Genomic DNA, 15760 nt, shown 5'->3' with positions numbered 1-15760 from the left:
CAGTTTCCTGGTGGTGACGTTGTGTCTGATGACCGGGTGACCCCCATTTTCTTGCTACAGTGAACTGCCTGTTGTGTGCCAGGCGCTATGCTAGGCAGTGGGAAGTGGGTGGAAGTGGAATAAAGAGTGAACGAGCTACCAGCCACAATCTTTACTTTTAGGCAGTTCACAGTCCAGTGAGGAAGATGGATGGACCTATGAACAGATTTAACATATTATAAACACTTAAAGAAAAGCAAGTATACAAAAGGCCGTAGGTACATTGGGGGTTAGGGGAACTATGCCTGAATGCGGGGAGGCAGGGTGCCTGGGGGAGAAAGGAGACCTAAGAAATGAGGTAACATTTAAATAGAGTTTGAAAGATGTGAGAAACCATTTAACAGGTGGAAAAGAAAATGAAAGGCCTGACAGGCAGAGGAAACAGCCTATGCAAAAGTAGGAGGTGTGAACGGCAGCTCTTTACCACAGTTAAAAGTGTATAAGAGGGGCCTTCCCATCTCTGACATTTTCCTGACGACCAACCCATCCTAAGAACCACCCCTGCTCCTACCAGAGGCTTGTAGGAGCTTGTCAGTTCACCAAATGCTTTGACTTTCTATTTGAAGTTATGCCTCACTCTGTCCCATCTAGCCAGCCAGACAGGCATAACTTTCCCACTTTTCAGATGAGGAAACTGAAGTTCCCGGAGGTAAAATGACTAGCTAAATCCACAGGCCGGTCAATGCCAGGGCTGGGGCTCAGGAACAGAACTAGAGGGTTCTATTTACCTAGGAGATCTGGTTGCTCAGCACTTGGAAGCTTCTATCTCCAAAAGCCCAGGCTCCTCACCCTCCTGTGTCAGGGAAGACAGGTTCCCCCAAAGGCCGCATATCTCACCTCCACCCTCACCCCACCCAAGATCCCTCTGGCCCCGCCAGGAGAAGAAGAGGATGGACTACAAACCTTCAGTCGATATCTCTGACATCTCCAGGTCAATGTTAAAGTACCCATGGCTGGAATATCCAGGAAGGAACAAAGGTGAGGTTGGAATGGACAGGAACAGAATCAGGGGCCAGGGCCAGAAAAGGAAAGCTCCCTGAGTCCTACTTCCAGGCAGGGGCCTGGGGGAATTCAGCACATCCATGGGAAGGGTCAGGGCAGGCCCATGGACACTTCAATGGCTCCCTACAGCCCTCAAGGTAAGTCTCAGGATAGGGCCCTCTAAGGTGAGGCATCTGTGTTTCCCTGCTCTCTACTCAATTCTCACTGCCACGGCTCTGCATATGTTGTTCTTGAGCCTACTGCTCTTTCCTCCCTTATTTATCTGGCTAACCCCCTACTTGGACTGGAGGCTCAGGAAAACCTTGCCGTATCCGCCCAGCCAGGTGAGGTGCCCCTCACCTATACCACCTGTGCCTCTTTATCTGTTTTCACATTGCTTTCCCTTTGTTAATCAGTAACAAAACAGTTCTGTCTCACCCACTAGTCCAGTGGCTCTCAAGCAGTACCTTGTTAGAAATGCAAGTTCTCAGACCACCCCCAACCCCCATCTACTGAATCAATCCTCTGCGGGTGAGTCCCAGAAATCTGTGCGGTTGTGTTGTTTTTTCATTTAAGCAGGTGTACAATTTTGTATTAGTTTCAGCTGTACATCACAGTGACACAACATTTATATATCTGACAATGTGATCCCCACACCAAGTCTAGTAGCCATCTGTTACTGTGTACTTGGTTTAATAAGCTCTTCTGGTGTTTCACACACGTTCAAATTAGAGACCCACTAAACAAGACTGATGCACGTTAGAATTTTCATTATTCGCTGCACATTAGAGTCCTCTGGGGAGCTTTCTAAAATACCTACGCCCCTGACTCTATTAGTCTTACGTAGGGCTGAGGCATAGTAAAAGTGCCCTCCCCAAATCCTAACACGCAGCCAACGCTGGGAACCACTCTGCTAGACCGGTGTTCCTCAAACTTCAGAGTGCACAGAAATCTTGTTAAAATGCAGTTCCTGACTCAGTCGGCCTGGGGTGGACTGGGGGGGAGCCTGAGATTCTGCATTTCTAAGGAGCTCCCAGGCTATGCAATCCTGCTGTTCTGCAGACCCCGTTTTGAGCAGCACGGTCCCAGAAAACGATGAGCCCCTTCAGGATAGAAATTATGCCTTATTTACCTCCCTGGTGCCTGGTACGAGTGGTCACTACCTGCTGAATAAATGAATGCCTGAATGGATGATTCTTTAACCCACCTTTGTAACTGCTGTCTCATTTGTACCACAGAACTCAGAAAAGCCTCGGCTCCTGTTTATCTGTCCTTGTCCTGCCACCAAGTAAGACCCCTACCTTTTGCCACCCTGGGAGCTTTGCTAAAGTAGGAGGGGCAGTAGACTGCCCCTTCCCATTAGGGCCAGTTCACAGAACTGGCTCTGACACTCACCCTGGGGCTGCCACTAACTCTATGTGACCTTGAACAAGTCACTTCCCTTCCTGAGCCTCAGGAGCTTCCTCTGCCCAACTTGCTTTGTACAGTTGCTATGAGATAACACCACAAAGCCTGGGCTTTGCAGGCAGTGCTTAATAATGAGTCATTTTTATTAATTAACATAGGGATCCTCATAGTTGTCAGATAAAATTCAATTTAAAATTCAGATAAACAATGAATGTTTGTATAAATATGTCCCAAATATTGCATCCATTACCTGAAATCCAAATTTAACAGAACATCCTGTTTTTTATTTGCTTGGTGTTTACTAAATCTGACAACTCTACTCATTGTGAGCTAACACTCCATTTTCTAAAATCGATGACAATCACTTGAGAACTTATTATGACCTTCTCCATCACCACATGGGGACCCACTGGCTGACGCTTCTTACTCAGAGACCTGTTGTAAAGACAGGAATGGATCCTAAGCAAATCTTCCGAGTAAGCCCCTGACCATTCAAAGCCCTCCGCTACAATCAGAACTGCAGGTTCACAAATGTTTACGAGAGACATTATTTGAAGAAATCCTGTTTTTCCGACTGTAAAGTTGTTTGAGGGCAGGGATGATAACCGCATCCCCAACAGCTAGCACAGTGGTTGGCACACAGTAGATACTCAGTAAATCGCTCCTGAATACCTGAATGAATGAGCAGTAGCCTTTCACCCCGCCTTTACTTCACATCTCACTCATCCTTTGCCTTTTCATCTCCTTGCCCAGTGACCTTTTCAAAGTGCTTCGAGATCCTCAACTAACCAAATTGTGTCCTCAGATTGACTTACAGACCAACAATGGCTTCACAATCTGTATCTCACTGGTTTTTCACAACAACCTTGGGAGGGGTACAGAACAAGGATTATTAGCTCACTTTGCAGATGAGAAGCCTGAGATCTTGGTGAGGTGAAGTAACCTGCCCAAGCCACACAGTGGGTTGGGAGGTCGCTGTGACACCAGCTCAGATAAGAGGCTGAAAGACCTCTCTCACCTGGTCCCCTCTCGCCCTGGCTCTTTTCCTATCTGAGTAATACCCTTATGACTGCTCTGCCACTCACACCCCACCAGATACCAAAGGAAGAGTTTCCCCCAAGTCCAGAGTGCTGGAGGCAGCATCCAAGCAAGCCCAATGCAATACCTTACTGCTATTTCAAGAAGCCTGAGCTCTACACACACAGGCACACACTGTATGATCAGCGACAGGAATGGGAGGCCCAGAAGATGCTGCAGAGAATGAGAGATCACCCTAGGTGTGCTCTGCCCCTCCCTATTCTCCAGACCTTCTAGGGGAGAGGAAAGAGGAGGAAGGGGTGTGGGGCAGGAAGTACAGCAAGTCAGCCCACAAATGCCAGAGAGGACCCTCAAGTAGGAGGAGGCTCATCTGTCTTCCTCTGGTCCCATCTCTGAGCTGGATTGAGGACCAAGGGCAGAGAAGAATTTATGAAGTAAAGAGGGAGAGGGAACACGGGGACCAAGGCTGCCTGTGCAATTTCTCACACAGGCACCTCAAAGAGGATACCCCCATCCAAAAGGTTCACCTCCCCAAGATCAAGTTGACTATAAAATCTCAGGCAACATCCAAGCCTTTACACCCTATTGGGGACCCCCCGAAGTGGCTCAGATTAAAGGTCAGGGACCATGGAGGGAGGGAGGATAGGGAGAGTCCCTTCCCGTGGGTGCCCTTACTTTGGGCTCTCACCATCCTTCAGCCCTCAATCCTAGCCTGTGAAATGGAGGGAAGGAAAAGGGATTGGACTGGAAGAGCTCCTTTCAGTTTGAAGTTTTACAGCTACGCTTCTCTCTTTCTTCCTTTTCACGGGCTCCCTTGGATGGACAGGAACTCACAAACAGCCTGAACTCTCCCAGAGAAGATGAGCAGTTCTATGCAGCACAGGTGAGAAGTGGCAGGGAGGAGGAGCACGGCTGCAGGTCGTTGTCTGAGCTGGAGAGTAGAAAGATGCTTGGGGGGGGAGGGTGGGGGTGGGGTGGTGTTCCAAGAGCACACTCCAGCTGTGTCCAGAGGATGCTAACTCCTGACGTCGTGTCCAAGGCCTCTTCCCCTTCCTCTATCTGTTCCTGCAGGCCCTCGGGTGCCTGGGCATCGGTGACAAGTTCGTCATTGAGGCACTGTTGCAGGTGGTGAGTCTGCGGCTGCATGGAGTTTAAGAGAGGAGGGAATACGGTCTGAGGTGGCCAGAGCATGGGCACGGGCACAGACAAGGCTGACCGGGGTGCAAGGACGGTGCGTCAGGTCCGGCGGACAGAGCCGCCAGTGTTCAGCATGCTGCCATCATGCCCTTGGCTTCTTAGAAGGGCAGCTTGATCTAAAAGGATGCGGCAGGGGAATCTGAAGATCCCCTCTGTCTAACAGCAAAGACACCCAACTGAAAAGCCAGAGAGACCTGGGACTGAGTTCATTCTCTACCTCAACTCAATCATTGACACATGTTTATGTGCCAATTTATAACGGAGAGCACACATCCTTCTCCGTAATCACATTAAAAATCTTGCAATACTACGAATAGGTAGTGGTACCTGCATTTTTCTAATGAGAAAATGGAAGCTCTGAGTGGCCAAGTGACTTGCCCGAGGCCATGTGGCTACTAGATACCACATAGGTATGTGAACAAAAGTCTTACCTCCAAGTTGTGTCCTTCCATTGCACCGTCCTGGCTGTACGCTGTGTCTGAGCAGAGATGGGTCACTCTCTGGGCCTCAGTTTCCTCATTTGTAAAATGAAAAGTTAAGCTGAGATTCTTAAAGCTCTGACATTCCATCACCTGATGGCATACTTCACCACCTGTCTCTTAAATCAGGCCCAAACTGGTCCAGAGAAAGTGAAGTCTGAGGCCTGCCGCACCTTGGCCATCCTGGGTGAGGAGAACCGCTCTGTGGGTAGGGAATTAGGGGAGGTGAGACAGGAGGCAGTATACTTTCCCCTTGGGGCAAGGACAGAGGGAGTGGAGAGAACACCTACTCCAACTTAGCATTTGGCAGAGAGAGGAAGGTGAAGTGAAGAGAGAGACTGAGGGAGGGAGGAAGAGGGGACTCCTGGAATTGCAGTCGTGCTCAGCCAGCTGCGCTGGTATCCTGGGAGGACAGTCAACACCTAGGGACCTAGTACTTGGAATTTCTATCTTGAGGGCAGTGGACTCGAATGGATCCTGGCCGAAGGGAGCAGCCCCTGAAGCTCTGCCCTGACTTGGGGAGCCTCCCTGTCCAGGTTGCCTGAATAAGCACGTGATCCAGTCTGTCATCAAGCAGTTGACGGGACAAAATGAGAAGCAGAGGATGGATACTCTGATGGGGCTCCGAGTGGCTCTGAACTCCTGGGCTGCTGTCCCCAAAGACAAGGTGATTGGGAGATCAGTAATCGGGGCAAGGCAGGGCGCGGTAACTGATGGTGCCGGCTGGGGCAAGTTCAGGTGCAAAGTAGCCAAGCTCCGAGCTTGGATGGGAAAAACATTTTCCTGTGGAGTTCCCTGAACTGGCGTAGCCACTTACTAATCATACAACCTCTGAAAAGCCAGCTCTCAGAGCCACAGTTTGTCCATCTCTAAAACAGAGATCATAATTATCTTACAGCACTGTGGAGATTAAATGAAATAATGTATGTAAAATACATAGTTCAATGCCTGTGCTCTTTAAGGATACCCATCATCATTTTCATCCCTAAAATAACCTATTAAAGGAAAACCTCTGTCAAGAGGGGACAGGGACCAAGAGAGTCTGCTGACACTAACGACTCAAGATTTTTGCCTTTTGGGTTCCTCTTACTCTGACCCTACCACTGCTCCAAATGAAACAGAATTCTTCATTCATCCATTTACCCAACAAATAGGAATTAAACAGCTATCATGTGCCAGGCACTTTCCTAGGCCCCTTGGCAAACATCAGTGAACCAAACAGGCAAACAAGTTACTAACTCCCTGCTAGCTTACATTCTAGTGGGGGGAGACACGTAAAAACCAATCAACTTATATAGTATGTTAGAGGTAACAATAGAAAAATGATGTAGATGGGTGAGTGTGATCAGGAATGCCAAATGGGGATGGGGATGGGTTGCCATTTTAAACATGGAAGAGAGGGACGACCTCATTTAGAAGTTGTCCTTTGAGCAAAGACATGAAGGGGAGGGGGTTGGCCTTGCAGACAGATGAGAGAAGGCACTGCAGCACGAGGACCAATCAGTGCAAATGCCCTAAGGCAGGAGCATGCTTGGCATGTCAAGCAACAGCAAGGTCAGTGTGGCCGGAGTGGAGTGGGGACAGAGAAAGCAGCAGGGAATGAAGTTAGGTCAAAGAAGGAAGCGGGAAGCTGGATCACACATGGCCTTGTGGGCAACTGTAAGTACTTGAACTTTTACTCTGAGTGGAATAGGGAGCCATTAGAGGTTTTTAAACAAGGCAGTAACATGATGAAGCTTGTATTTCAAAAGGTTCCCGCTGACTGCTATATTGAGAAAAGATGGGAGGCAGTTGGGAGTGAGGGGTGGATAAAAGTGGAAGCAGAGACCAATCAGGGAATACTGAAGCAATCCTGGGGAGATACAGTGGCAGCCTGGCCCGTGGGGGTTGCAGTGGAGTTGGTAAGAAGTTATTAAATTCTGGATATATTTTAAAAGTAATGCTGACAGGTTGAATGTGAGCTATAAAAATGAGGAACAAGGATGAAGCCAAGGTTTCTGGTCTAGCAATTAAAGGATGGAGTTATCGAGTAAGATGGAGAAAGCTACAGGTGAACAGGTGTGGAGGTAATATCCGAAGCCCAGTTCTGGACAAGTTATGTTTGAGATGTCTCTTGGACCTCCAAGGGAGACAGCAAGTAAACAGTTGGATATACAATTTGGAGTTTAAAAAAGAAGTTTGAACTAGAGAAAAAAAAAATTATGAGTTGTCAGCATGTAGATAGCATTTAATGTCATTCAACCAGAGGAGATCACTAAGCAAAGAACCAGGAATCAAGCCATGGGACACCCCAATGTTAAGCAGTCAGGAAGAAGAGGAAGAATCAGTAAGTATCGAGAAGTGACCAGTAAGTAGGAAGACAACGAAGAGTGTAGTATTCTGAAAATCAAGCAAAGAACTTTTATCAAGGGAAGGAGACAAATCAACTGTATAAAATAAGGACTGAGAATTGATACATGGATTCAACAATGTGGAAATCATTGATTTTCTTAACAAGAACTATCTTGGTACAGTGTGAGGCCTGACTGGAGTGGATTTACGAGAAAATGGGAGGAAAGAAATTAGATATGGCAAGAAGACACAACTTTCCAAGTTGGCTGGAAAGTTGTAGTTGGCGCGGTGGGGAGACTCTAGAAAAAAAGAAAAACAGCGTGTTTCTATGCTATGGGGTAATGATCCAGTAGTCAGAAAAACGATAATTTTGAAAGGAATGGGAAGAGTTGTGCAGCCGTGTTCTTGAGTAGGTGAGAAGGGATGACATCTAACACACAAGTGGAAAGACTGACGTTAGATAGATGGTCCCACTCCGTAATAACAAGTGGAAAGGAAGAACATGAGTGCAAGTGTTGAAAGCTGGATAGAAAGCTGGATAGGTGTCTGTGGAACTACTTTTCTAGTTGTTTTTATCTGCTCAGTAAAGTAGGAAGCGAGGTCATCAGCTGAGAGTGAGAATGGAGGAAGAAGTGTTAGTGGTACCAGAGGAAAGGGTGTGAATCGGAAGGTGGGAAAAGAGAGTTGCCCAGATAAAAACAGTATGCTTAGCAGGCAGCATTAAGGGTCTACGTGAGGTTTGTGTTCATACATTTAAAGCAAGGTTAGTCATCATGGCTGTGTTTTTCTCCAGGCACAGAGTAAGTGGAGAGTTGAATACAATGAAGCAAGAAGCGGGTAAAGGAATTGAAGGAGGCAGGGAAGCTATTACAGCAGGACCATGGAATTCAAGCTGGGTAAAGAGGGAAAGTGAGGAGCAGTGGAAAGTGCTCGATGGTTGTCAGTCCTTGTGGAGTCCAACAATGGTTGATATTGGGAGGTGAGCTGGAAAGACAGGAGGTGATGGTCAGAGAGTGGGATCCATGAAATAGAGATCATGGAGAAGTGGTAGTAATGGGGAATGATGAAGTCTCTCTGGGAATGAGTGGCTAAGAATGGAAGACAAGGTTATTGGAGGAGAGGAGCTGGGTCAATGACATGTACTTGTATTTTTTTTTTAACGCCAGTAATTAAGACAGTAGAAGTACTAAAGAGAGTACCATTGATCCAGCCACAAGATGAAGGCCTAGAAAAATGAGAGGATACGGTCTAGGAGCAAGTAGCAAAACTAAGGGGAAGTGGGTAAAATAATCTAATGACGTGAGACTCATTTTAGGGAGAAGGGAGAATGGTCTGGAAGCAGCAATGAATTGCCGTCTTAACAAAGCCCGGCTGAAGACATACTGTCTTCCTGCTGTCTTCCTCAGAGGACGCCAGTCGGGGATGAAGAGAAGCTGGTACCTGTGCTGCAGCTGCTGATCCAGAAGTCACTGAGGGCAACAGCCATGGAAGCAGCGCTGTGCTTGGGTTTCCTGAGGCCCTGCAGCAACACAGCCCGGCAGTTCTTGCTGCAGGGCCTGTGCCAAGGGCCCATGACCCAGCGGATGAAGGTGTGAGGGGCAGGAGGCTGCACTCCCTGGGGAGCACTGGGGAAACAGGCCAGCGCTGACTTCCAGGGGGTCTGGACTCTGTGCTCATCCTAGAGAAAAGCAGCTTCCGCAGGGAGCACTGCAGGGTCCTGTGTGTTTGTGAACATGTATATGCACGAATATGGGGTCATAGGGACTAAGTGTACACGTGTCTGTGTATATTTGATTTGTACAAGTGTTCATTTATCTGTGTGCATATACTGGGGGTGCCAAAAAAATGTAGTGGACACTTTGGTCAGTGTTGCTCAAGCAGTAGTTCGTCATCATCAGCAGTGTCTAGACGCTGATGGTAACCACTTTGAGCACCTCTTATTGCAGAAGTTAAACGTGACTTGTATCCATCTTCTGTTATTGGTATATGTTGAGTATTACAATTTTAATAGTTTTCCGTTCTTCAAACGTGTCCATTTTTTGGCACCCTCTGTATGCGTACACATAAACGTGTGCTCACTCAAGAGGTTGAGGCGAGGGACAGGACCCCACCTGCCCCACCAGTTCTGGTCTCAGCCCTCGTCTGCGCAGCCAGCCCGATGCTTCTTGGCCCTGCACAGCCCACCTGCCCTGCCCGCCCCCCCCCCCCCACAGGCACTTAGGATGCTGGTCACGGTGATGCGCGTGCACTCAGCTGCGGTCATCAAGGCGACCCTGGACCAGCTGTGCCGTTCCAGCGTCATGGAGGTAAGCTGCCCAGCACCCCTCCTTCTCCAGCACTAGGGCAGGGCTGGAGGAGGAGGAAGGAAGGCTGTCCTTCATGCCGCCTCCCCCACCCCCACCTCAGCACCGCTTTGAGGCCACCCAGATGCTCAAGAGCATCGGGCTGGAACAGATCCAGGCACACGGGCTGGAGGGACTCCTATTTGACCTGCTCAGGGAGAAGATCTATAACGAGCCCTTCCCCGTAAGTGAGACCCAAGCTCCAAAGCCCAGGCAGCTCCAAGCTGTCAGTCGTCTTCTCTGAAGACCTCCCCTGCTTTGGCTCCCACCACACTGCCCCCCAAAGTATCACATTCGCCCTAACCCACTCCCCATTTCCCTAATGCAACCCCCCGTTTTCAAGCCACCTTGCCTTTGCGCAGGCAGTTCTCTCAGCTTAAAATGCCCCCGAGTCACCCCTCCCTCGTCCGCAGGTGGAACACTGCCGCATGCTAGGCACCCCCACTGGTAAGTCACTCCTCTCTCCCCCTGCCTATTAAACTACGATGGCTCCTTCGAGACCAGTCCAAACAACCCCTCCTATGGGAAGCTTTCCGAAATCACCACAAACAGCATCTGCCTTCCGCTGTGTTCCCTTGCTTTTGTCTTTATAATAGCTACTACAAACGCAGCCACAGAACTTCTAAAGATTTTTCTAACGTGTACATCAGAGTCTGCACAAAACTTTTCAGTGGCTCCCCAACGCCCTCAGGATGGCTGGCATTGCCCTTCACCAGCCAAGGCCGACTCACCTCTCCCCACTCCCCGCCCCGAGCCACACCAGAGATGCTTAGATGACCCTGTCCTGATGTATACCTGTTGTCCCAGAGTGCCCCACTCTGAAGAGTCCCAAATTGGTCACCTAGCTAAAATGAACTCTTTTCTGTTCCCTAAACTCTGTGCTCTCTCTTGCCTCCAGGTTTTTGTATGTGTTCTCCCCTGCTTCCTGGAAAATCACCCGCCCCCAGCCCTCTGCCTGGTTCACTCCCACTCACCCTTCAGGTTTCGGCTGAGCCTTTACCTCTAGATCTTCCTGGTAGCCAGACTGAGTTAGGAGACCCTCCAACGTGCACCCAACACTTAGTTCTGTTGTAACACTTAACAGTAGAGTAATGGCCTATTCACCTGTCTGCTTCTCCTACCAGACCACGAGTTCAAGGCAAGAACCATATGTAGCACAAAGTACACATTCAATAAAGGTTTGTAAAGCACATAAGGGTACAGCCCTGCATTCCTTCTCTGTCACCCATCCTTAATCCCTCTTTAGGCTGTGAGGCACGCTGTGGCTGAAACTGTGGAAGAGTTCAAGATGAAGCCTACGATGATGAACCTGGTGGAGGAGTGAGTGGCTTGACCAGGAGCTGCAGAGCCAATCCTAGCCTGTGGGAAGGGGGTAGGGGGTCAGGGAGCTGAAAACCTGATGCCAGCTCTCAGCTCTCACTTGCCTAGGCCCCTGGCCAAGTCACTCTTTGACCCCTGGGCTTTCTTCACCTGTAAAATGGGGCTGGTAACACCTACCGCTCAGGGTCGCTATAAAGCTCCAATTAAGAGAACATGAAAGAGACTTGTAAAAGGTCAAGTTCTGGATAGATGTGAGATCTGTCATTTAGCAAATTATAGTACCTGCCTTTCCCCTCCCAGCCCTTCTCCCAACCCAAGAAACAAGAGGCAGAAATGAATGTCATTAGCACCACTCATCAGCCTTACGCCCAACTCGCTCTGGGCTGTAAGAAATAACCAGCCTTCCTCTCCCTGCCCCTTAACTGGACCACGACACACTCACTCCCTTCTACACAGGCAACTGATGAACTCAAATGCCATTGCACGCCAGCAAGCAGTCGTCTCCCTGGTAAGGCCAACTCTGCTTCTGACCAAGTGTGCTGATGGCAGGGGCAGCAGGCAACTGGCGGAGTTCCTGAGGGGAAGAAAGGGCTGTCAAGTTTGGGGAGGCTGTTTGCTCACTTGCTTATTTTACAATTCCAGCCCTACCATGAGTTCAAAGTAACCTTTTCTTCAAGATTGGAGGTGGGGTGGGATAAGGGACAGGAGATGGGTGTGAGGGGCGTTGCTCAGACATTGCAAAAAGTCTCCTGACTCTTGCTGGTGCATAATGTATACTGGTACCCAAAGCAGTGACCCCAACAGACCAGGAAAGGGACACCTCAGCTGGGAAGCGTATCTCCCCTCTCTCCAGACCACAAGGTCACCACCACAGGGGCACTAGAAGGGACAAGAGCACAGAGGGAGCACCTTCCTGGGGCTGGCTCCTTAGGCAGTCTCCTGCCTCTGCCAGGGCGCCCTGGGGATCCGCAGTCCACAAGTGTTCCATTTGCTCCTGGACATGCTAGACGAGGAAAAGAACCAGTCTGTGAAGAAGACTGTAAGTCATCACTGCACTCCTCTTCCTCTTCTCAACCCCTCTTCCAAGCCTTTGCTATCCAACCGTACTTGCTCTGTCAGGAGGGAGGAGAGGAGAATGAGCCCTCGGATACTGTCCCTTGACCCCATTCCTTGGGGCCACAGTGGCGTGTGGCCAGAGCCCCCCCTCCCTTGGGTATCCACTGTCCTCCCAGCCTGAGCCAGCATAGGGCCTTTTTTTCAATGCAGCTACAAGAAACACTCCTTCTTTTGGCTTCAATTGATCCCTGGATCCAAAAGAAGCTGAAAAACAAGGCTCTCTTGGTATATGAGGCACCTAAGACCAAGAAGGCAGAGCCTACGAGATTCCAGAACAAGCCTGAGAACTCAGAAGAGTTAAATATCCAAGATTTTCGACTTGCACAGCTGAACCCCTTTCTTATTGCAAAGGCCAGTGCCTCCTTGGACCAACAGAAAATGCTGAATGCCCAGAAAGGGTCTGCCTGCTACCTCACCAAGGCCTTCCCATCCTGTTTCTCTAAACCACTAGGACACAACTCACCGGCCACAGGGTCGTGGGCACCAGGGATCAGGAAACCATTCCAGATCCTTGCCCAAACCCCCAAGTAGGTCAGTTCTTTGGGCCTGGCCCCCACACTCACTCCCTAAGGATGCTTCAGGCTCCCCTGTAGAAATAACCTATGCTTAATCTTCCACGAATAAACGAGTATCACTCCGCCGATCACTACTGTTCCCTTCATCAGAGGCTGCACTGCCATAGGTCTCCCCACTCTTGGTGAAGTGTTCCTTCCACTCAGTCACATGTCCTTTTCATGAGGAAGAGAGACGGGGACAGAACCAGAGCTGGTCTGGATGGCCAGCCTGCCTCCCGAAATCAAGCCCTTGTCTCTGTCCAGAACGGAGAGACAGAGCTACAGAGTTGAGTCTCTGCCCAGGGGCAGCTGCTGAAGGGAAAACAGGACAAAATACTGGAAAGCTTGATTGGGGCCATTTCTTCTCGCTGACTTGCCCACCCCCACCCCTCCGTCCCCACCTCCCTATAATTGGTCAGGAGATAATTAGGCTGTAGTCTAACACCAACAACCCTCTCTGCTGTCTCTTCTCCTACACCTTGTTTCCACCTACCTCAGGGCCATTCCTTTGACAGACCCTATTTATTCTCCCAAACTGCCTTGGTTTCTCCCTTCTGTTTACTGAAGGCTTCAGTTTCCCTTTGCCAATAGCACCTGCCACACCAATCGCAACAAGCTATGTCCTCCATCAAGGAAAAAAAAAAGCCCAGACTTTGGAGTCAGCAATCTGAAATCTAATGCTAGGGTCCATCACTGACTTGGTAAGTTATTTAACCTTTCTGACTGTTCCTCGTCCACAAAATGAAGAGAATAACATGTACTGTTTCAGAGAGGTCCTATGAGGACTAAACAAAAATACAAAGCATAAGGGTGCCTGGCATTACACAGTAAGCACTCAGATGGGAACTGTTCTTTTCCTCTCTTCAGTGTTGTCTGTACGTCTGTGAAAACTAGAGATTTGAAAAGTCCTGCCACCCCCAACTATGCCCCAATCTCACTGAAGTGATCTAATGGGAGATGAAGCTCTTCTCAAGCAAAGAAAGGTTAAGCAGATGCTCCCTTCCACTTCCCCAAATTCCAGGCTTTAGAGTATTCCAAACTGTTACTGTGAATCCAGCACGGTGTGTCACTCAGATTTATCTCCCTACCACTTCCAGATTCATGTTTTACTCACCGAGAGTTGTAAGAAAAATCGAAAGAGTAGTTTCGCTATTCTGGAGTATGAGCACACTGCCTCTAACAGTGAGGCACAAAGACCAAAGATAGGAAAAGCAATCTTCCTCTCTTGCCCACTCTGCACCTTAGGGCCAGTAAGCAATTTAACCTGTTTCCCTGGGCCTTAACAGCCTGTGGGCGCAAACAAGGCCTTATTAACTACATAATTCAGACTCTCAACTCCTGCAAAATCCTGCCCACAGATCTCCAACCCCTCTTCCTCCGTATTTCTGCGTCTCTCCAGGGTATGTCTTATTACTTGGCCAATACCAGTCTTTGCTCGGCAGCACCTCCATCCTGATTTCATCAATCCTCACCAGATTTAAGAGCACTGAGCATAAAGGTCTGCACAGAGCACTCACCATCTGGTACGCCACCAGTGTACCAGAGCCTGCCCAGTACTACAGCCACCTAGATCCAATACTCTTAGAAACATGCTTAATCCAAGCTGTGGCCAGCTCCTCTTGGAGATCTGAAACGCCCACTCCTCTCAGCCATCACGATCTGCTGGGAATGATCTTTGGACACCATCCAAAATGTAAGTCACCCCTCTTCTCTCTCCTCTCTAATGGAATCTCTGGATGGATACTCCCTGATGGGAGAGTGGGAGTGGGAGTGGGAGAGCGGGAGAGCGGGAGAGAGGGAGAGAGAGACAGAGAGAGACAGAGAGACAGAGAAAGGAGGAAGGGAGGAAGGGAAAAAAGGAAGGAAGGTCCTCTATACGCTCCTCTTCTTCAAACATTCTCATCCATCTCTGTTGTAACTGAAATTTGGCTCTCTCTTGAACTGGCCTCTTCCTGAAAACTCGTGTTGCTCATCCTCCTTCATCCCCTTCCAGTGTCACCACTGTCCCTCACCTTCATATAAAAATCGTTTTTCTGAGGGTCTTGGCTCTCCAACCAGCTTCCCCATTGTCTCTCATTCATTGTCTAAACCCCTAAACCTTGGGCTTACTGTTACCCTGATGGTGTTCCTTCCAACACCCCACTCAAGTCTTTGATCTCAACTAAAAGGCTTCCATTCTTTGTAGCTACCCACTTCCATGGTCATACCTACCCCGTCACCCCCAGGAACTGCTCCATCTCCAAAATCGTGAACATATACTTTCTGATCTAAACATTCTATCCATCCTGCTCTTTTTATCTCCACTACCAGTCTTTGAATCTCATCAATCACACTAAGCTCTTGACTTCCCCACATTCTCCCTATTAGCCGCCTCTTACTTTTCTTCCTACCTTGCCTGGACTCCATCCATCAACCACGATCCTCACTATTCTCAGAGCCAACCCGGAATCAAACTGCCTATTCCTCTTAATATAAGACCAGGTCTTATATTAATTTTTGCTCCAGAAGATGCATTAGAGCTGATTGTCTGACAAGGTCTTATTTTCAGGGAAACATGGTAGTACTAATTCCATATCTACATAAATGTTTTTAATTCTTTTACTTATGTTTATGAGTTAAAAGTATAACTCTAGATATCAATAACGATATCCATATGCAAAATACCCTGGAAAATGATAATCGGTTTTGTTGAACTTATGACAAACTTGCAATGGCAAAGAGTTCTTGGCCTTCTCTGTGTAAATATCGTAAATTTGTTACTGGTACATAAAATTTCTTGTACCTTGTATCTGTTCTTGTGTTCTGTAATTATTTGTTACATAAAATTTCTTGTACTATGATGTTAAAAAATAAATGTTAAAATTCCTTTATAATACAAAAAACAAGTACCTAAATGTAAACAAATAAAAATTTGAATTAAAAAATTAAAATGATGGGCCGGCCCGGTGGCTCAGGC

At 48.4% G+C, this 15760-nt stretch overlaps 1 protein-coding gene across 1 annotated transcript; it reads left to right on the top strand.

Annotated features, from left to right (window-relative positions):
• The first annotated feature begins 929 nt into the window (after positions 1–929).
• Positions 930–12781, top strand: HEATR9 (HEAT repeat containing 9). Its single transcript, XM_033089456.1, has 15 exons — positions 930–1017; positions 2259–2308; positions 3523–3704; positions 3956–4082; positions 4292–4348; positions 4537–4593; positions 5271–5328; positions 5678–5808; positions 8879–9061; positions 9686–9778; positions 9879–9998; positions 11061–11134; positions 11591–11642; positions 12087–12173; positions 12401–12781. Exons 1-15 carry the CDS (start codon positions 930–932, stop codon positions 12779–12781), a joined length of 1740 nt encoding a protein of 579 aa, XP_032945347.1.
• The last annotated feature ends 2979 nt before the right edge of the window (positions 12782–15760 follow it).

Source organism: Rhinolophus ferrumequinum, chromosome 21, assembly GCF_004115265.2.
Source record: "Rhinolophus ferrumequinum isolate MPI-CBG mRhiFer1 chromosome 21, mRhiFer1_v1.p, whole genome shotgun sequence".
NCBI classification, from domain to species: Eukaryota; Metazoa; Chordata; class Mammalia; order Chiroptera; family Rhinolophidae; genus Rhinolophus; species Rhinolophus ferrumequinum.
This window is presented reverse-complemented; position numbering and strand designations above follow the sequence as displayed.

Bases quoted from the DNA above. Each gene is read 5' to 3' on its own strand.
- HEATR9 (XM_033089456.1), top strand. From the start codon at position 930: ATGGACTACAAACCTTCAGTCGATATCTCTGACATCTCCAGGTCAATG. The intron at 4,083-4,291 runs GTCAGGGACCAT...TTGGATGGACAG, and splicing joins CGAAGTGGCTCAGATTAAAG to GAACTCACAAACAGCCTGAA. The intron at 5,329-5,677 runs GTGAGGAGAACC...CTCCCTGTCCAG, and splicing joins CCGCACCTTGGCCATCCTGG to GTTGCCTGAATAAGCACGTG.